The sequence below is a fragment of the Hyaena hyaena genome, unplaced genomic scaffold (assembly GCF_003009895.1).
Source record: "Hyaena hyaena isolate Hyena2069 unplaced genomic scaffold, ASM300989v1 scaffold_95, whole genome shotgun sequence".
Classification (NCBI taxonomy): Eukaryota; Metazoa; Chordata; class Mammalia; order Carnivora; family Hyaenidae; genus Hyaena; species Hyaena hyaena.
The window spans coordinates 1,206,184-1,222,498 of NW_024080727.1; the positions used below are offsets into that span (position 1 = coordinate 1,206,184).

Consider the following 16,315-nt stretch of genomic DNA (forward strand, 5'->3'; position numbering starts at 1 on the left):
ATATAGAAAATGAAAAATAACCAAGATGAAAACATAACATTTCAAAATTCTGCCCAAGCTAAAGATTTATGAAAAGAAAAACAGCTGTTTTCAATCGAGGCCAAAAAACTGTGGTTTCTGAGGGGAACAAAAAAGTCAAGAGGGGGTGCTTTTTTCCCCTGACTTTTTTGAAAGAGAAAGGAACTGAAAGACTGAGGGCCAGGGTGGGAGGGAATACTTTTCATTATATTCCCTTTTGTACTTTTTTTTTTTTTTTTGAGGGAGAGAACACACCCATGAGTGGGGGAGCTGGGCAGTGGGGGGGGGGGAGAGAGAGAGAGAGAGAGAGAGAGAAAGAGAATCTTATGCGGACTCCACATTCAGCATAGAGCCTCGATCCCATGACCCTGGAATCATGACCCAAGCCAACATCAAGAGCCAGATTCTCAACCAACTGAGCCATCCAGGTATCCCCCATTTTTGCACTTTTGAATTTTATTTTATTTTTTTAAAAAAATTTAACTTTTTAAATTTATTTCTGAGAGAGAGACTGAGACAGCATGAGTAGGGGAGGGTCAGAGAGAGAGGGAGACATAGAATCCAAAGGAGCCTCCAGGCTCTGAGCTAGCTGTCAGCACAGAGCCTGATGCAGGGCTCGAACCCACGAACCGTGAGATCATGACCTGAGCTGAAGTCAGACGCTTAACGGATTGAGCCACCCAGGTGCCTCGCACTTTTGAATTTTATATCAAATACATGATTTATCTGTGACAAATGAGTAAAATCATTTAAAAATAGGTTTTAAATCTCAAAGCCACCATGAACTTTATGCTAACATGCCTGAAAATCTAGGTTAAATGGATGGCTATCTAGAAAAAGGTATTGCCAAAATTAACTCAGGATGAAATGGAAAATTTCAATAAACCTATAACTTTTTTTTTTAAATGTTGACTTAGTTATTTTTCAGAGAGAGGTGTATAAGCATGTGAGTGGGAGAGGGACAGAGGTGGGGGAAGAGAGAGAATCCCAAGCAGGCTCCACAGTCAGCATGGAGCGTGATGGGGGGCTCAATACCTTGACCATGAGATCACAACTGTGAGATCACGACCTGAGCTGATATCAAGAGTCGGAGGCTTAACAGACTGAGCCATCTAGGCACCCCAATGTATAATCTTTAAAGGAATGGAATCAATGGTAAAACACCTACCCATAAAAAGTACCAGGCTGCGATAGTTTTATGGGCAAAAGATTTTATGCAGCTTCTTGGAAAATACAGCTCTTATACTATGCAAGCTTAATGTTGGTTGAAAAAGCAAGTTAGAAAAAGACTAGCATAGTGTGAAAATACATATTTAAAATTTTTCAATATAGAAACCATTCTGAGAGGAGTAGCATTGCCAAAACGTGACTCTGGTTAGCATCCCCTCTCTGTACCCATTCCACAAACACAGATAATGAATCAGCTGGGGGGTGCCCCCTTCTCTCAGCTAAACGGTCGGCACCCACACTCCATTTTCCACGGGTCCAGTGGCTCCAAGCGTCACGGCCAGCATTCACACCTAGCACACTATTGACAGGCCAGCCTTCTGGGAAGGGAGGTCCGTGCTAGACCCTTTGGTGGACTGGGACACACCTCTCTGAAGGCCCGGCTTGCCTCCCTGAGAGAGGATGAGAGACTGGGGAGCACGTGCAATCCATCTTGCAAGCCCAGGCCCGGTGACTTCCTTTCCCTCAGTGAAGCCTCTTCCTTAACCCAGCCAGATGATGGTGACCCAGGTGGCAGCCCAGAAGGGAGTCATCTGGCAGGACAGAAATAACACTGCGTACTTACGGATTTATCTATATCTAAATCTTTTTTTTTTTTTTTTGCCTTTTCAAATTTTTATTTTTATACATTTTTTTGTATTAAAAAGAAAAGCATAATTACCACAAATTACAAAGGACTAAAGCAGGACTAGAATAATGAATGAATCACTTCAGCCTGGAAAGCAGATACTCTCAATAATATTAATGTTATAATACAAGCTCATTCAAGTATTTTACATTTTTTTTGTCCTTTTAAATGTGATATCCTAGCACATGGTAAAGATAATGTACTATGAGCACAATATCTATATAGCAATGTTATAAAACATGGCAAAGGGTTCAGATGATCTTCAAAATAACGGCTGCCTTTGGGGGCTGATGGAGGGCAGTACCAGGCAGAGGTCCAAAGTGGGGTTCGAACTACACCTGTCGTGTTTTACATCTGATGCCTCTTTCTTTTACCCCTCGCCTGTAATCCATTATCAAGTTCTGTGGTGTATTAAAGTTGGCCACAAACTTTTTGCTTTTCCTCCCTTTAGGTGGTGGAATGTCTCCCGTAAAAACCAGACTGGCCTTTTCACCTGTTTGGACCAATGGGGTAGCAGAAGTGACGAAGAGACAGCACCAGGCGGAACCTTTAGGGAGGCCTGAGAGCTCGTGCTTCTGAACCCCTCACTCCACCTGCTCTGCTGGAAGGAAGCGCAGGCCCAGTGGTTGGTTGATGGGAAAGCACGTGGAGAGAGAGAGAGGTCACACGGAGGCACACGGAGGCATCAGACATGGCGGGGGAGCCAGAAGGGCCACCCAGCTGTGCCCCGCAGGTTCCTGACCCACAGAATCCCGCGAAGCCATAAATTGTTGTTGTTTTAAGCCAGTGAGTTATGAGTGGTTTGCTGCACGACAGTAAATACTTAAACAGGTCATGATAGCTTTTGCCTCAAAACAGATCCCAGGTCCAGTCGCCTCTTCCTGCTCCCGCCCCACCGACTTGCCCCCTCCCCCCACCCCGGCCCCTAGTTGCTGAGTTCAACTTCGCTGCTCCTAGGCTGCATTAATTACTCTCCAAATAAAATCTGAACCAGTCCCACCTGATATTTCTAGCACTCTGCTCCAGGCACACAGGCCATCCTGCGGCTGCTCCAACTTGTCCAGCTGATCCCCGCCTCATAGACTGTGCACTGGTGGGTATCTTTGCCACGAGGGCCCTTTCCCCAGCACTTTATGGGACGGACTTCCTCCCTCCATGCACCAGATTCTGCGTAGGTGCCACATTTCCCTAGATGGCTTCCCTGACATCTGATCCAAAAATGTGTCCTCTGCCCATCCCCGCCCCCCACCCCCATCCCTGCACACTGGTTGATTTTCACTCCTGACAGTGGTGCTTATAGTTTATTTACCGTGCTCCCCCTCCGCATGGAAATAGAAGTATTAGGAGGACTTTTTCCGGCCTTCTCAGTGCTCAGTCTGTAGAGGGTTCTGATATAATGTGGAGTGAATGAAGGAGCGTGGGAACACGTGCTATAGTGTTTTCAGTATATTTCAAAAACTCTCTTCTTCCCAGTCTTCCCGTGACTCCTTCCTTCCTTCCTGGTCAACCAAGCAGCCCTGAAATTCAGTCACCTCCTCAGAGAGGTGTTCCCAGTAAGAATTAACAACAGCCACACACTAGTGCTTCTTGAGCGCCTCCTGTGGCTGTGATGCTATCTTCATCAAGGATCGCTCTCTGATGTTCCCTGTTCTCTGTTGTCTGTTTTTCCTGCTAGAATTACAAGCCCCAGGAGCGCAGAGGCCACACACCTGCTGTCCTAAGAACCTAGAACAGTGTCTACCACAGAGAGATGCTTGATACCTGTTCACAAAATAATGCTGGATTATTATTTTCTTTTTTTTATTATTTTTCTTTTTTTTAATGTTTTATTTATTTCTGAGAGAGAGACAGCATGAGAAGGGGAGGGTCAGAGAGAGAGGGAGACACAGAATCTGAAACAGGCTCTGAGCTAACTGTCAGCAAGAGTCTGATGTGGGGCTCGAACCCACAAACCGTGAGATCATGACCTGAGCTGAAGTCAGACGCTTAACCGACTGAGCCACTCAGGAGCCCCTAATGCTGGACTATTAAAACAAACAGGAAGTCAGGCTTTAGGAGACACACAGATAACAAAGGACATTAAAAAGAGCTTCCCAAGGGTTGCCTGGGTAGCTCAGTTGGCTAAGCATCCGACTTCAGCTCAGGTCATGATCTCACAGTACAAATTATCGCTTTATCTGGAATTGATTATAAAAAAGTTTGTTTGAATGAACTTGACGTAACAAATCAATTTAAAAACGAGCTGAGAAGGTAATACGATTGACACTGAAATAAATTAACATAAATATCAGTTAGGATCCTCAGGAGAATTCATGAAGACACCTCAGTCATGAAGCAGGAACAAAATGCTATGAAAGAAACTACCAAGAATACAAAAAGAGCTTTTTGGAAATCACAAATGGATCCTAAAATGAAGCATTCAGTAGAGGAGAGGGAAGATAAAGTCAAGAATATCTCTACAATTTTTTGGGGCACCTGGGTGGCTCAGTTGGTTGAGCGTCTGACACTGGCTCAGGTCATGATCTCACAGTCCATGAGTTTGAGCCCTGTGTTGAGCTCTGTGCTGACAGCTCAGAGCCTGGAGCCTGCTTTGGATTCTGTGTCTCCCTCTTTGCCCTTCCCCTGCTCATGCTCTCTCTCTCTCTTAAAAACAAACATTAAAAAAATTTTTAAAAGAACATCTCTACAATTTTCAGAAGAAGAAAAATCAGAAAATGTGAGATAAAAGATGAGCAACACGTATCATAACTAAAAGGAGTTCCAGAAAAACAAAACCAAACCCAAAAGAGAAAAAGCAGGGGAGGAAGATACTATCGAAGAGAATACAAGGAATTTTCCAGGCCAAAACAGTTGGCCTACCCAGTGCCAAGCAGCATGAATGAAAAAAGACCCTCACCCACGTCTTGTGGTGACGAGAGTTCCAAAGATCAAGCATACAGGGAAGATTCTAAAAGCTTCTACGGGAAAGGGGAGAGGGAGGAGGGGAAACCAAAGGTCTTCCACAAAGCAATGAGAATCAAACTCCTTTAGAGGACAATAGAGCAGGCTCTTCCAAGTTCTGAAGGCAGACAATTTCCAGCTGGGACCCAGGAAGGGCAAAGTGAACTTGCTTCCAGGAATGTCCAGTCGTTCACATGCGCTGGTGCAAGCCTGTGCTAGGAGTCTTCTGGATAATGCGTGTTAAATAAATAAGCGGCCAAACACTTCTGAGTAGGAGTCAGAAATGGGGAATGGAGGTAGAAAGAAGGGAACAGGTGCTCACCCCTTGGGCCCCACCAGACAAGGATGACACTGAGTCCCCAGGCTAAGTCACAGTGATGGGAACATATCATTGAACACCACGAATGCAACCCAAAGATGAGTCAACACTGATAGAATTCAGTATGGATGGAGCAGCTGCGAGATGTGGCACAAAAGTGAAGGCAATCGTTTATCACCACAGGCAGCCACGGACACTGGCTCAGCCGATGGGGCAGATGTGCAGGCATATTCCCTATGGAGAGAAATGGTGAGGACCTAGAGAACTGGAATTAGAAACAGGAAATAGAAACCCTTCTGGGGGTTGACACTGGCACTTTGCCTTAACGTCTGTTCTGTGTCACTTGCTTCTTTACCCAGGGGTGTGTATTACTTCAACAATTTTTTAATGCGCTTATTCTTTGATCCTGCAATTCTGCTGGGTCACAGGCAGTAATAATCAACTCTTAGGATAACAAGCAAAATGCAGAAATAATCTAAGGACACTTTAAAGGAAGACTGATTACATCAAGGTTATTCTAGTCATGCTACCGAATTCGGTGCACGTGAAAAAGGCTTCAAGACAACTCAAGGAAGAAACATCGCACAACACATGTACAATTGAATATCATTCATGTAAAGCCAGAAACACATACAAAAGAACTGAGTGTGTGTGTACATGCTTGTGTATAAGTGTGGGAGAGGTTGGGAAAGAAACACACTCAGCTAACAGTGACCACTTGGAAAATATGGAAAAGGAGTCAAAAAGTACAATGGCTTTATCTATATCATATGAATATTCTATGAGAAATGTGTGTGATTGTACACAAAAGCCTTTTTCTTAACTTTGGGGTGCTTCCTTCCCACTGTGGGTCAAGGGCTCTCTGCTTGCTTTTTGCTTTTGAACCCAGAGGTGCTGGTGATGCCTGTACGAAGACATGGGCAACTGCCTACTGGAGCCTTTTGATCTTGACTGCCAGGCTGAGGTAGCAATGGTCTGAGGAACCTGTCCTGGCCTTCCTCTGCAGGAAGCCACCTGTGATCACCTGCCAGTGTCTAAGTACTCATCCGGAGTCCAAAGGAAGCTACTAAAAGGAATTTTCAAGTGTCAATACTTGTCCTTTTATTTTCAAATTCCAATCTCAAATTTACATCATCACATTGGTTCTTTTATTTTTTTTAATGTACTTGTTTTGTGAGAGAGAGAGTGAAGAGGGAAGAGGCAGAGAAAGAGGGAAAGATAGAGAATCCCAAGCAGCCTCCACACTGTCAGTATAGAACCTGACGTGGAGCTTGAACTCACGAACTATGAGATCAAGGTGTGAACTGAAATCAAAAGTCAGATAGTTAACGGACTAAGCCACCCAGGACCCCTATCACATGGTTCTGTATTCAAAATAATGCACTACAATTTTTCAATACATCTAAATATTTCTAAGTCTCTGATAAATTCAAGATGCCAAAATTAAGTTAGTATTGTTCTTGGTTCTCTTGAAACAACCAGGCAGACAACTTTAAACCAACACCAAGTGATGTGTCCTGGCCACTGGATGTTGGATGGCGGCAGATGGGATAAAAGCTGTGAGCACAACCCCAGTAAGAATGAGCAAAATGAAGTATAATCCTAAAAAGTTATTTACAGTTGAAAATTTAATTTCTAACAAATGTGATTTCTTTTTTTATATAAATTCTTTTTTTAAGTATTATTTATTTATTTTGAGAGAGTGACAGAGAAAGCGAGTGAAGGAGGGGAAGAGAGAGAGAGGGGGAGAGAAAATCCCAAGAAGGCTCCAGGCTGCATGAGGCTCGAACTCACAAATCATGAGATCATGACCTGAGCCGAAACCAAAAGTCAGATGCTTCACTGACGGAGCCACCCAGGCGCCCCAACTACTGTATGATTTCTTCTATAACATTAGGTTATGAGCTCAGGATGCTTGAGATTCATGTTTCTGGTTTCTTTTCTTTTTCTTCTCTCTTCATGATGAATGCCAATAAATAACAAGATGTTTAAGTGGGATCTGGACAAACTAAAAATAAGGGAGGCCAGGATGGTCAAGGACTTCTGATATCAGAAGCCCCTATTTTCATCCATCAGGGTTCCTGAAAATGTGTGTAAAATCCATACACTAAAGTTTGGACTTATATGTTATTGCAGAGGGAGGAGTCCATTGTCAGAGAACTAAAGAACTTCATAAAAATCCCTAATTATGGCTGCTTCAAGGTCTGACCCAGGTGGACCAGGAAACCAGACAGGTGGAAGAAAAATCCTTGTTCCTCTGTACTGGGACCGGGCAAGGTCTACACAGCACTTTCCTGCTCACAGGCCACTGATGACTCCATGGGGGCCCGGGTGCAGGGCTCAGGAAAAAAAAAACAAAAAAACAAAAAAAATCCCCTCTCTTGGCCACTGGCATCGTAGGCAGGTCTTGGCTGGTCCCCAGGGAGCATAGAAGCTATCAGGTGGGACCTCCCTGCCCATTCCTCATAAAGAGAGCTGAGTAAGGGCCATTGACGGGTAAGGGAAGGTGGGCAGTGGGAAGGGGCTGAGGCTCTGGGTGACCTTTAGGCTCTTGCACCTAGAATGGGTGCTCCCAAGAGCCACCCATGGCAAGATGGAGGGAATGGGTGGGAGGCAGGTCTTTCCTTGGGCTCAGGTGGCCATGGCCTAATGTCAGTGCACAGACCAAGGACCAAAACCCCGGTGATAACCAAGTTGAAGGCTGTGGGGTCCAATGAAGGCAGGACCACCCCTGCCTCCCATAAACTTCCGAAGAGTTGCCCACAGAAAGGCTGGCATTATTTGAGAGGTGGTCAGTTTCCCATTGCTAGAGGTAAGCAAGTGTATTCTGAACAAATACTCAGAAGACATAAGTGACAGACTGAGGTTAATGTTAAAAACCCCGTCAAACCCAGAGCATGAAGCACAGCTGTTTTAACTGCTTCCTGCCTGGATGGATGCCCATAGCCCTTTGTCCCACCCCCAGGGCTATGGCTTGGCCTCCCTTCCCTTCGCCTCACTCAGTAAGGGATTCCTTACTGGATACTGGCTATGGTCCCCGGGAGGCCCAATGCTGCCCCTGAGGCCAGGCTGAGGTTGGGACATCCCCTGGACCTTAGTCACCTTCCCAGCAAAGCCCCGTCCACCCTCCTCGCTTCCATGGTGTGCACGCAGCCCCGCACACACGAGCAGGACTCCGCCTCCAGGAACTCGGGCCGGCAGTTCCGTTCTGGAAGGCACGCATCAGTGTGGACCTGTCCCCTGTAGGATCCCTTCCAGAGGCCCATCAAGAAAGCTCACTACCACCGGAGCCGCACTTCCTATTTCAGCCCATTTCCTTGTTCTATTTCTGGAAGGCAAGAAGAGAGCGCCTACTTGAGCAAACCCCTTGGCTCCTAGGAAGCTATTTTTAATACAGATTTGAAAAAGGCAAAAGAAAAAGAGAAGGATGCTGAAAGTAGCTATGTAAAAACCTGGGATTTGAAGAGCTTCTGGAATGTTCGTTCTCTTCCTTTGGTCCATGCTGGTTCAGCGGAAGACAGTGCTCTGAGAGGCAGGCAGCTGAAGTCAGAACTGCTCACAGAGCGGTGGGATATGTGAGCCACTGCCAGAGACGTCTGCCCAAGCCCTGCTCACCCTCCATGATCCAGAACAGGCTTACCAAGCGTTCGTAGCCTGAATTCTCTAGAAATTTGTTCACCTCTCAACTTTCCAGGGAGACTCACCTCAGCTGGCAAGACAGGTTTTTCCACTCTGACTGGTGTCAGCCTTGGAAGAATGTGTAATGATGTGTTTGTTCATAGATCGCCCCACAGCCTCGGCTCAGTATCTCACTGACCCTCGATCTATGAGTACACACTCTATGCTCCTCCACACTTTCTTTCTTTTTTTTTACAAATAGTTTATTGTCAAATTAGTTTCTACATAACACTCAGTGCTCATCCCCAAAGTGCCCTCCTCCATGCCCATCGCCCCCTCACCCCCACATCCATCAGTCCTCAGTTTTTGTCAGCATTCAAGAGTCTCTCATGGTTTGCCTCTCTCCCTTTCCCCCACCATTTCCGCCCTTCTTCTCCCGCTTGTTCCTCCGTCAAGTTCCTCCTAATCCTCCTATACGTGCAAACATATGATATTTGTCCTTCTCTGCCTGACTTATTTCGCTCAGCATAACACCCTCAAGGTCCATCCATGTTGCTACACATGGCCAGATTTCATTGTTTCTCATTGCCATGTAGTATTCCATGGTATAGATAAACCACATCTTCTTGATCCATTCATCTGTTGATGGACACTTAGGCTCTTTCCATGTTTTAGCTATTGTGGAGAGTGCTGCTATGAACATTGGGGTACATGTGCTCCTATGCCTCAGCATTTCTGTATCCCTTGGGTAAATTCCTAGCAGTGCTATTGCTGGGTCATAAGGGAGTTCTATTGTTAGTTTCCTGAGGAACCTCCACACTGTTTTCCAGAGGGGCTGTACCAGTTTACATTCCCACCAACAGTGTAGGAGGGTGCCCGTTTCTCCACATCCTCGCCAGCATCTAGAGTTCTCTGATTTGCTCATTTTAGCCACTCTGACTGGCGTGAGGTGGTATCTCAGTGTGGTTTTGATTTGTATTTCCCTGATGAGGAGGGATGCTGAGCATCGTTTCATGTGTCTGTTGGCCATCTGGATGTCCTCTTTGGAGAAGTGTCTGTTCATGTCTTCTGCCCATTTCTTCACTGGGTTGTTTGTTTTTCGGGCGTGTAGTTTGGTGAGTTCCTTATAGATTCTGGATATTAACCCTTTATCTGATATGTCATTTGCAACTATCTTTTCCCATTCCGTTGGTTGCCTATTAATTTTCTGGGTTGTTTCCTTGGCTGTGCAGAAGCTTTTAATCTTTATGAGGTCCCAACAGTTTATTTTTGCTCTCGATTCCCTTGCTTTTGGGGATGTGTCAAGTAAGAAGTTGCTGCGGTGGAGGTCAAGGAGGTTGTTTCCTGCTTTCTCCTCTAGGGTGTTGATAGTTTCCTGTCTCACGTTCAGGTCCTTTATCCATTTTGAGTTGATTTTTGTGCATGGTGTGAGAAAATGATCTAGTTTCATTCTTCTGCATGTTGCTGTCCAGTTCTCCCAACACCATCTGTTAAAAAGGCTGTCTTTTTTCCATTGAATATTCTTTCCTGCTTTGTCAAAGATCAGTTGGCTGTATATTTTTGGGTCCACTTCTGAGTTCTCAATTCTGTTCCATTGGTCTATGTGTCTGTTTTTGTGCCAATACCATACTGTCTTGAGGATGACAGCTTTGTAGTAGAGGCTGAAGTCTGGGATGGTGATACCTCCCGTTTTGGTTTTATTTTTCAGGATTACTTTGGCTATTCGGGGTCTTTTGTGGTTCCATACAAATTTTTGGATAGTTTGTTCTAGTTTTGAGAAGTATGCTGGTACAATTTTGATTGGAATTGCATTGAATGTGTAGAGTGCTTTAGGTAGTAATGACATCTTAACTATATTTATTCTTCCTATCCATGAGCATGGAATGTTTTTCCATTTCTTTGTGTCTTCTTCAATTTCCTTCATAAGTTTTCTATAGTTTTCATCATACAGATCTCTTGTATCCTTGGTTAGGTTTATTCCGAGGTATTTTATGGTTTTTTGTGCAATTGTGAATGGGATCAGTTTCTTGATTTCTCTTTCTGTTGCTTCATTATTGGTGTATAAAAATGCAACCGATTTCTGTACGTTGATTTTGTACCCTGCAACTTGGCTGAATTCTTGGATCAGTTCTAGTAGGCTTCTGGTGGAGTCTGTCGGGTTTTCTATGTAGAGTATCATGTCATCTGCGAAGAGTGAAAGTTTGACTTCCTCTTTGCCAATTCTGATGCCTTTGATTTCCTTTTGTTGTCTGATGGCTGATGCTAGGACTTCCAGCACTATGTTAAACAACAGGCTCCTCCACACTTTCTAAATGTGCCTCTCGTACTGCAGGCGAGCTGACTGCTGACAGCGCTAAGAAGCTTGCAACATGCCTTCCTGGGACACAGCTGTGCTGCACAAATACAGGACAGGCACACACAGAAGCCCCTGGGACCACTCAGCAACTGGTGAAGTGCACATACCTTCCTGGCTCTTGGAAGTGCTAGCTGTTCTCAACAGGCACAAGGTGAGGTGCACAACCAAAACAGGTAAGGGTGTGAAAAACATACCTCGTACACATCTGTAAACGCACACAATATGCCTCATCACCCCAAGCCCAAAAGAAAATAGGAGTTCTTTCCTGGTTTTCATTATTGTTTGGATCTTTTTCTAAACTATGTTTGAAGGCATCAGAATAACTTTATCATGTCCAAAGCATGTTGTCTTCCAAGCATTTTTTTTTAATTTACTTCTTTTGGAGGCGGGGGGGCGGAGAGAAAGGGAGAGAGAGAGAATCCTAAGCAGGCTATGCACTGTTGGCACAGAACCTGATGCAGGGCTCAAACTCATGAAGCGTGAGATCAGGACCTGAGCCAAAATCAAGAATGGGATGCTTAACTGACTGAACCACCCAGGAGCCCCTCTTCCACGAATTTGTAAAAGAGAGAGCTTCGGTAGTGAGAGCGCGCTGCTCCTACATTGACTATAATTGGAGTCTCATTGGTTTGCTTTCTGGCAATTGTCCTTGGGTGCATTGAAGTGGTGGGTGGGAGGCAGGAGGCCAGCTGAAGCAGATTTGACCTTAAAATTGAGCAGCGAGGTGTGCCAGTTAGATCCTAAGCACAACACATTGGTATTTAAATAGTCAACACTTTTAAAAATAAATTGCAGTGTTATTCATCTGGTTGCAAACGTAATGCAAAAAAAAAAAAACAACCCCACAAAAAACCAAAAACAAAACATAAAAAACAGAAAAAGGAACACACGCTCAGTGTAGAAAACTTAAACCCTGCAGATGAGCACAGAGCAGTGGCTGTAATCTCCATGTGACTGTGCTACCCTTTGAGTGTCACCTGCCCTCAGGCTGTGGTCGTGGTGTGTGTATTTGCATTTTGTGAAAATCAAATCCAACATGCAATTATTTTAAATTGGGCCTGAAGAGCTTTGGGGTCAAAGTGAAGGCCAGCAGGTGGGATTCACCAGGCCCTCCCCTCACTACTGCCCATCAAAGCAATTCTACTGTTAGCTGTTACATAGGCTCCAGGTAGGAGTTCGGGGGAGGAAAACACTCTGCTCGTGATTTAAATAAATAAATAAGAATATATACATAAGATACATTTGATTTTTCAAAGGACTGAAGCCCATCAACTCCCATCACAGCATATGGAATGGCAGGCACCAACTCTTCACCTCTGTCTGCACCCGCAGCCTGGTCGCAGCATCCTCACAGATGGAGCGCTTGATTTGGGCTCTCCCACATGACATGCTCTGGCCAAGGGCAATGGCATGCTGTTCTGAGCCTAGGCCTTAAGAGACCTGGCATGTGTCTGCTTTCTCCCCTTGCATCTCTGCCATTGGCCAGGGAAGGATGTCCCCTGAGCTCAGATGAACAGGAGTCATGTGGAGCAGAGCTCAAGACAGTAGTGTGCAACAGACCCCCCCAGGCACCTGCTGGCGTGGAGGCCAAACATAAACTGTCATTGGTGCATCCCACTGGGATCCTGTGTCTTTCTGAATCAGTGTTCAGAGATGTTAAGACACTCAGCAGAGGTCCCCAGCACTAAGAACTGAATGCAGCTCTGATTAACCCCACAGGCAGACTCTTAAGCCCCCCAGCCGACATTGTGTGAACCTCGGAAGTGTCTGCCCACTCCTTCCCTCTCAGTGAAGAGAAAGGGAACACAGTCATGGGGCACAGGGGTGGCTTAAGTTGGCTGGTTAAGTGTTGGTTGCTTAAGTGTCCGACTCTTGATCTCAGCTCAGGACATGATCTCACAGTCCATAAGATTGAGCCCCATGTCAGGCTCTGCGCCGACAGGGCAGAGCCTGCTTGAGATTCTCTCTCTCCCTCTGCCTCTCCCTTGCTTGTGTGCGTGCTCTCTCTCTCTCAAAATAAATGAATAAACTTTAAAAAAAAGAAGAAGAAGAAGAAGAAGAAACATAGTCATAAGAAACCTGTGGGGTTCTAAACAAGACAGTCACGGAAGTACTTATCACTGTAGTGAACATGCAGTTAGCAGGGCCTCCACTGTAAATAGATTTAACATCAGAGCCACAGGTAACAGATTTAACATTCCTAGTGCCTGCGGGGTCTTGTGGAAGCCCCCATGGTGATGCTGTTCTGTGGAGGAGACAGGCAAGGAGTGGGAGAGGGGTCCTCCTCTGCCCTCATTCTTCCACTGCTCTCACGGGACCTCAATGTCAGCTGCAGGAGGCCACAAGGGGCCTGACATCTGGCTGCCATGTAAGTAGCCCACTGCCAGCAGGAAGGGAGTGCCTATATTCATCCCTGAGGGTCCCAGAGCGGGACTCCCACCCTCAGCCCCTCTGCAGCCACCTGTGGTACTTTCCACCTGGGAGTTTGGGCATAAATTTGCACTTCTTCATGGGGTCCATAGGAGAATTCAATTACCATGATAATTCCCTAACAGAGAATACAGTTGCCATAATGCTGAGCCACAGGACAGAATGGTCCTACGCATTGCAGGCCGGGTTCCTCTTATCTTCTTTAATTCTATGGTTTATGTGTTTTGTCCTCACAAGGGATTCACAAGACATCACCTCCCCTGTGGGGCCTCTCCCTCCAACCCCCAGCACCTAGAACAGTGTCCAGTGGGGGCTGCATGACTCCCACAGGCTTCTGTACCCTTGTGTGTGGCCTGTGGTTCGTTCAGAGCAGGGTGGTGGCCAGTTCTCAGGTTCCATTGGGGAAAGAGGCACCAGCAGCAGAAAAGATTTTCCTGAGCCTGCTTTTCCCAAACGAGTGGGGAACCCTTCTATGGGAGAAGGGTAAAGTCCAGACAGACCTCGAAGGTAAGAAACAGTGGGGACTGGGAAGTTTCAGTGCACATGGAAGTTTTCTGGTTACCTGTCCTATCTCAGGCCTGGAGGCAGGGCTGGATCCACATCTGTTGAGGGTCCATTGGCCCAGGTCCCTAGGATCTGTAAGAATCAGTGGGGATCCCTCACACCTCAGAAAGCATCATCTCAGCCTTACAACTCTGTGAGTAGACCAAAACATCGGTATGGCCTGGGAGCCTATTAGAAACACAGACTCTGGGTGCCCCCACACCTACCCAATGAGAATCTGCATGTGTCACCAAGATCGCCAGGGGACTCAAGCATATACTACAATTTGGGAAGTGCTGCTCTATGGGACCCAAACCATTTATACCCACAGATTCTCAGTTCCAGCTGCACATTAGAATCATGGGAAGGGAGTAGAACACTTTTCTTACACGCTCATGCCTGGGGGAGGGGAGGGTGCCTCGCCAATGGTAGTTTAGACCTCCCAGTGTTTCTGAGGGTGAGGGTAGAGACCTGCTCATTTAGGTCATCAACTCTTGACCAGGAAGGGGACTGGGCAGATCCCCTCTAGGGGTTTTTCAGATGACACAGTCACCCACCCAGTAAACCCCAATGTCCCTGCCCCTACCCTCATTCCTCAGGACTGCAAAGAGGAGAGACAGGTGGGATAATGGAGCTGGAAAGTAGAGGTGCTACCCTAAAATCAGGTATCATGTTCTGCCACAGGTCACCTTGATCTCATGCTAATAAAGTAAGGTCTTTCTAACAAGCAGCCAAAAAAAAAAAAAAAAAAGACATACGTTGTTAAGAGAGAAATAACTTTTCAAAAGATGCAAGCAAACATTCTGGGAACATTTAGTGCTGGGCAATGTCAAGAAAGAAATTCTTTTCCCATTTCATAATTTGATTTATGCACAAAGAAATCTTCCAGGAACATCACCCTAGTTAGCTTTTGGGCATTTTCAATGGAGAAAAACACTCAAGTAACTACAATATCTGCTAAGCCAGGTACAACATTGGATCGCTAACTTGATGGAGGGTACAAACACCCTGGCCCTCCCAAACCCAACTTATGGGGCCGCACAATGGCCTAGACTTTAAGGGCAAGAAATTCTAGAGTTAATACAGGGTTCAAACAGCAGTTCTGTCATTTACAAATTGTTGACCTTCACCACATGTCTACACGTCTCTTTACTCTCACGTTCCTCAGTTATAAAATGGGGATAAAAGACCATTTTATAGGTCATTGTGAGAATTCAACAAGATTATTTCTTAAGACACTGAATCTAGTGCCTGGTATGTACTAAGGGCTTAACAAATATTTATCATTAACAAGAGTGTCTCTGCCTATCAGATAAAAGGTTAGCATCCAAAATCTATAAAGAACCTATCAAACTCAACACCCAAAAAACAAATAATCCAGTGAAGAAATGGGCAAAAGACATTAATAGACACTTTTCCAAAGACAACCATAAGGCACATGAAAAAAATGCTCAACATCACTCATCATCAGGGAAATACAAATCAAAACCACAATGAGATAGCACCTCACACCTGTCACAAGGGCTAAAATTAACAACTCAGGCAACAACAGATGTTGGCGAAGATGTGGAGAAAGAGGAACCCTTTTGCACTGCTGATGGGACTCCACACTGGTGCGGCCACTCTGGAAAACAGCATGGGGGGTCCTCAAAAAATTAAAGATAGAATTACCCTATGACCCTGAAATTGCACTACTAGGTATTTATCCAAAGGGTAAAGGAGTGCTGATTAAAAGGGGGCACATGCACCCCAATGTTTATAGCAGTGCTATTGACAATAGCCAAAGTATGGAAAGAGCCCAAATGTCCATCAACTGATGAAGGGATGAAGAAGATGTGGTATATACACATAATGGAATATTACTCAGCAGTCAAACAGAATGAAATCTTGTGATTTGCGACTTCATGGATAGAATTAGACTGTACTAAGCTAGGCAAAATAAGCCAGTCAGAGAAAGACAAATATCATTTGACTTCACTCATATGTGGAATTTAAGATACAAAACAAATGAACATAAGGGAAGCAAAAATAATATAAAAACAGAAGGGGGACAAACCATAAGAGACTCTTAAATACAGAGAACAAACTAAGGGTTGCTGGGGGCGGGGGTGGGGGTCTCAGGTGGGGGGATGGGCTAAATGGTTGATGGGCATTAAGAAGAACACTTGTTGGGAGTGAGCACTGGGTGTTATATGTAAGTGATAAATCACTGAGTTCTACTCCTAAAACAATTTTT

At 45.2% G+C, this 16,315-nt stretch overlaps 1 protein-coding gene across 2 annotated transcripts in view; it reads right to left on the reverse strand.

The window, feature by feature from the left end:
* LRRK1 (leucine rich repeat kinase 1) overlaps nucleotides 1-16,315 on the reverse strand; it is a 126,340-nt gene that overhangs the window by 108,713 nt on the left and 1,312 nt on the right. The window contains exon 1 of one of the 2 annotated variants that reach the window (XM_039235057.1): nucleotides 8,585-8,668. The exons of the other annotated variant lie outside the window; for it this stretch is intronic. Within the exon in view, the coding sequence (XP_039090988.1) occupies nucleotides 8,585-8,633 (49 nt within the window). The 5' untranslated portion in view covers nucleotides 8,634-8,668. Of the gene's footprint in view, nucleotides 1-8,584; nucleotides 8,669-16,315 lie in introns of those variants that run through there. 2 annotated transcript variants of the gene reach the window in all.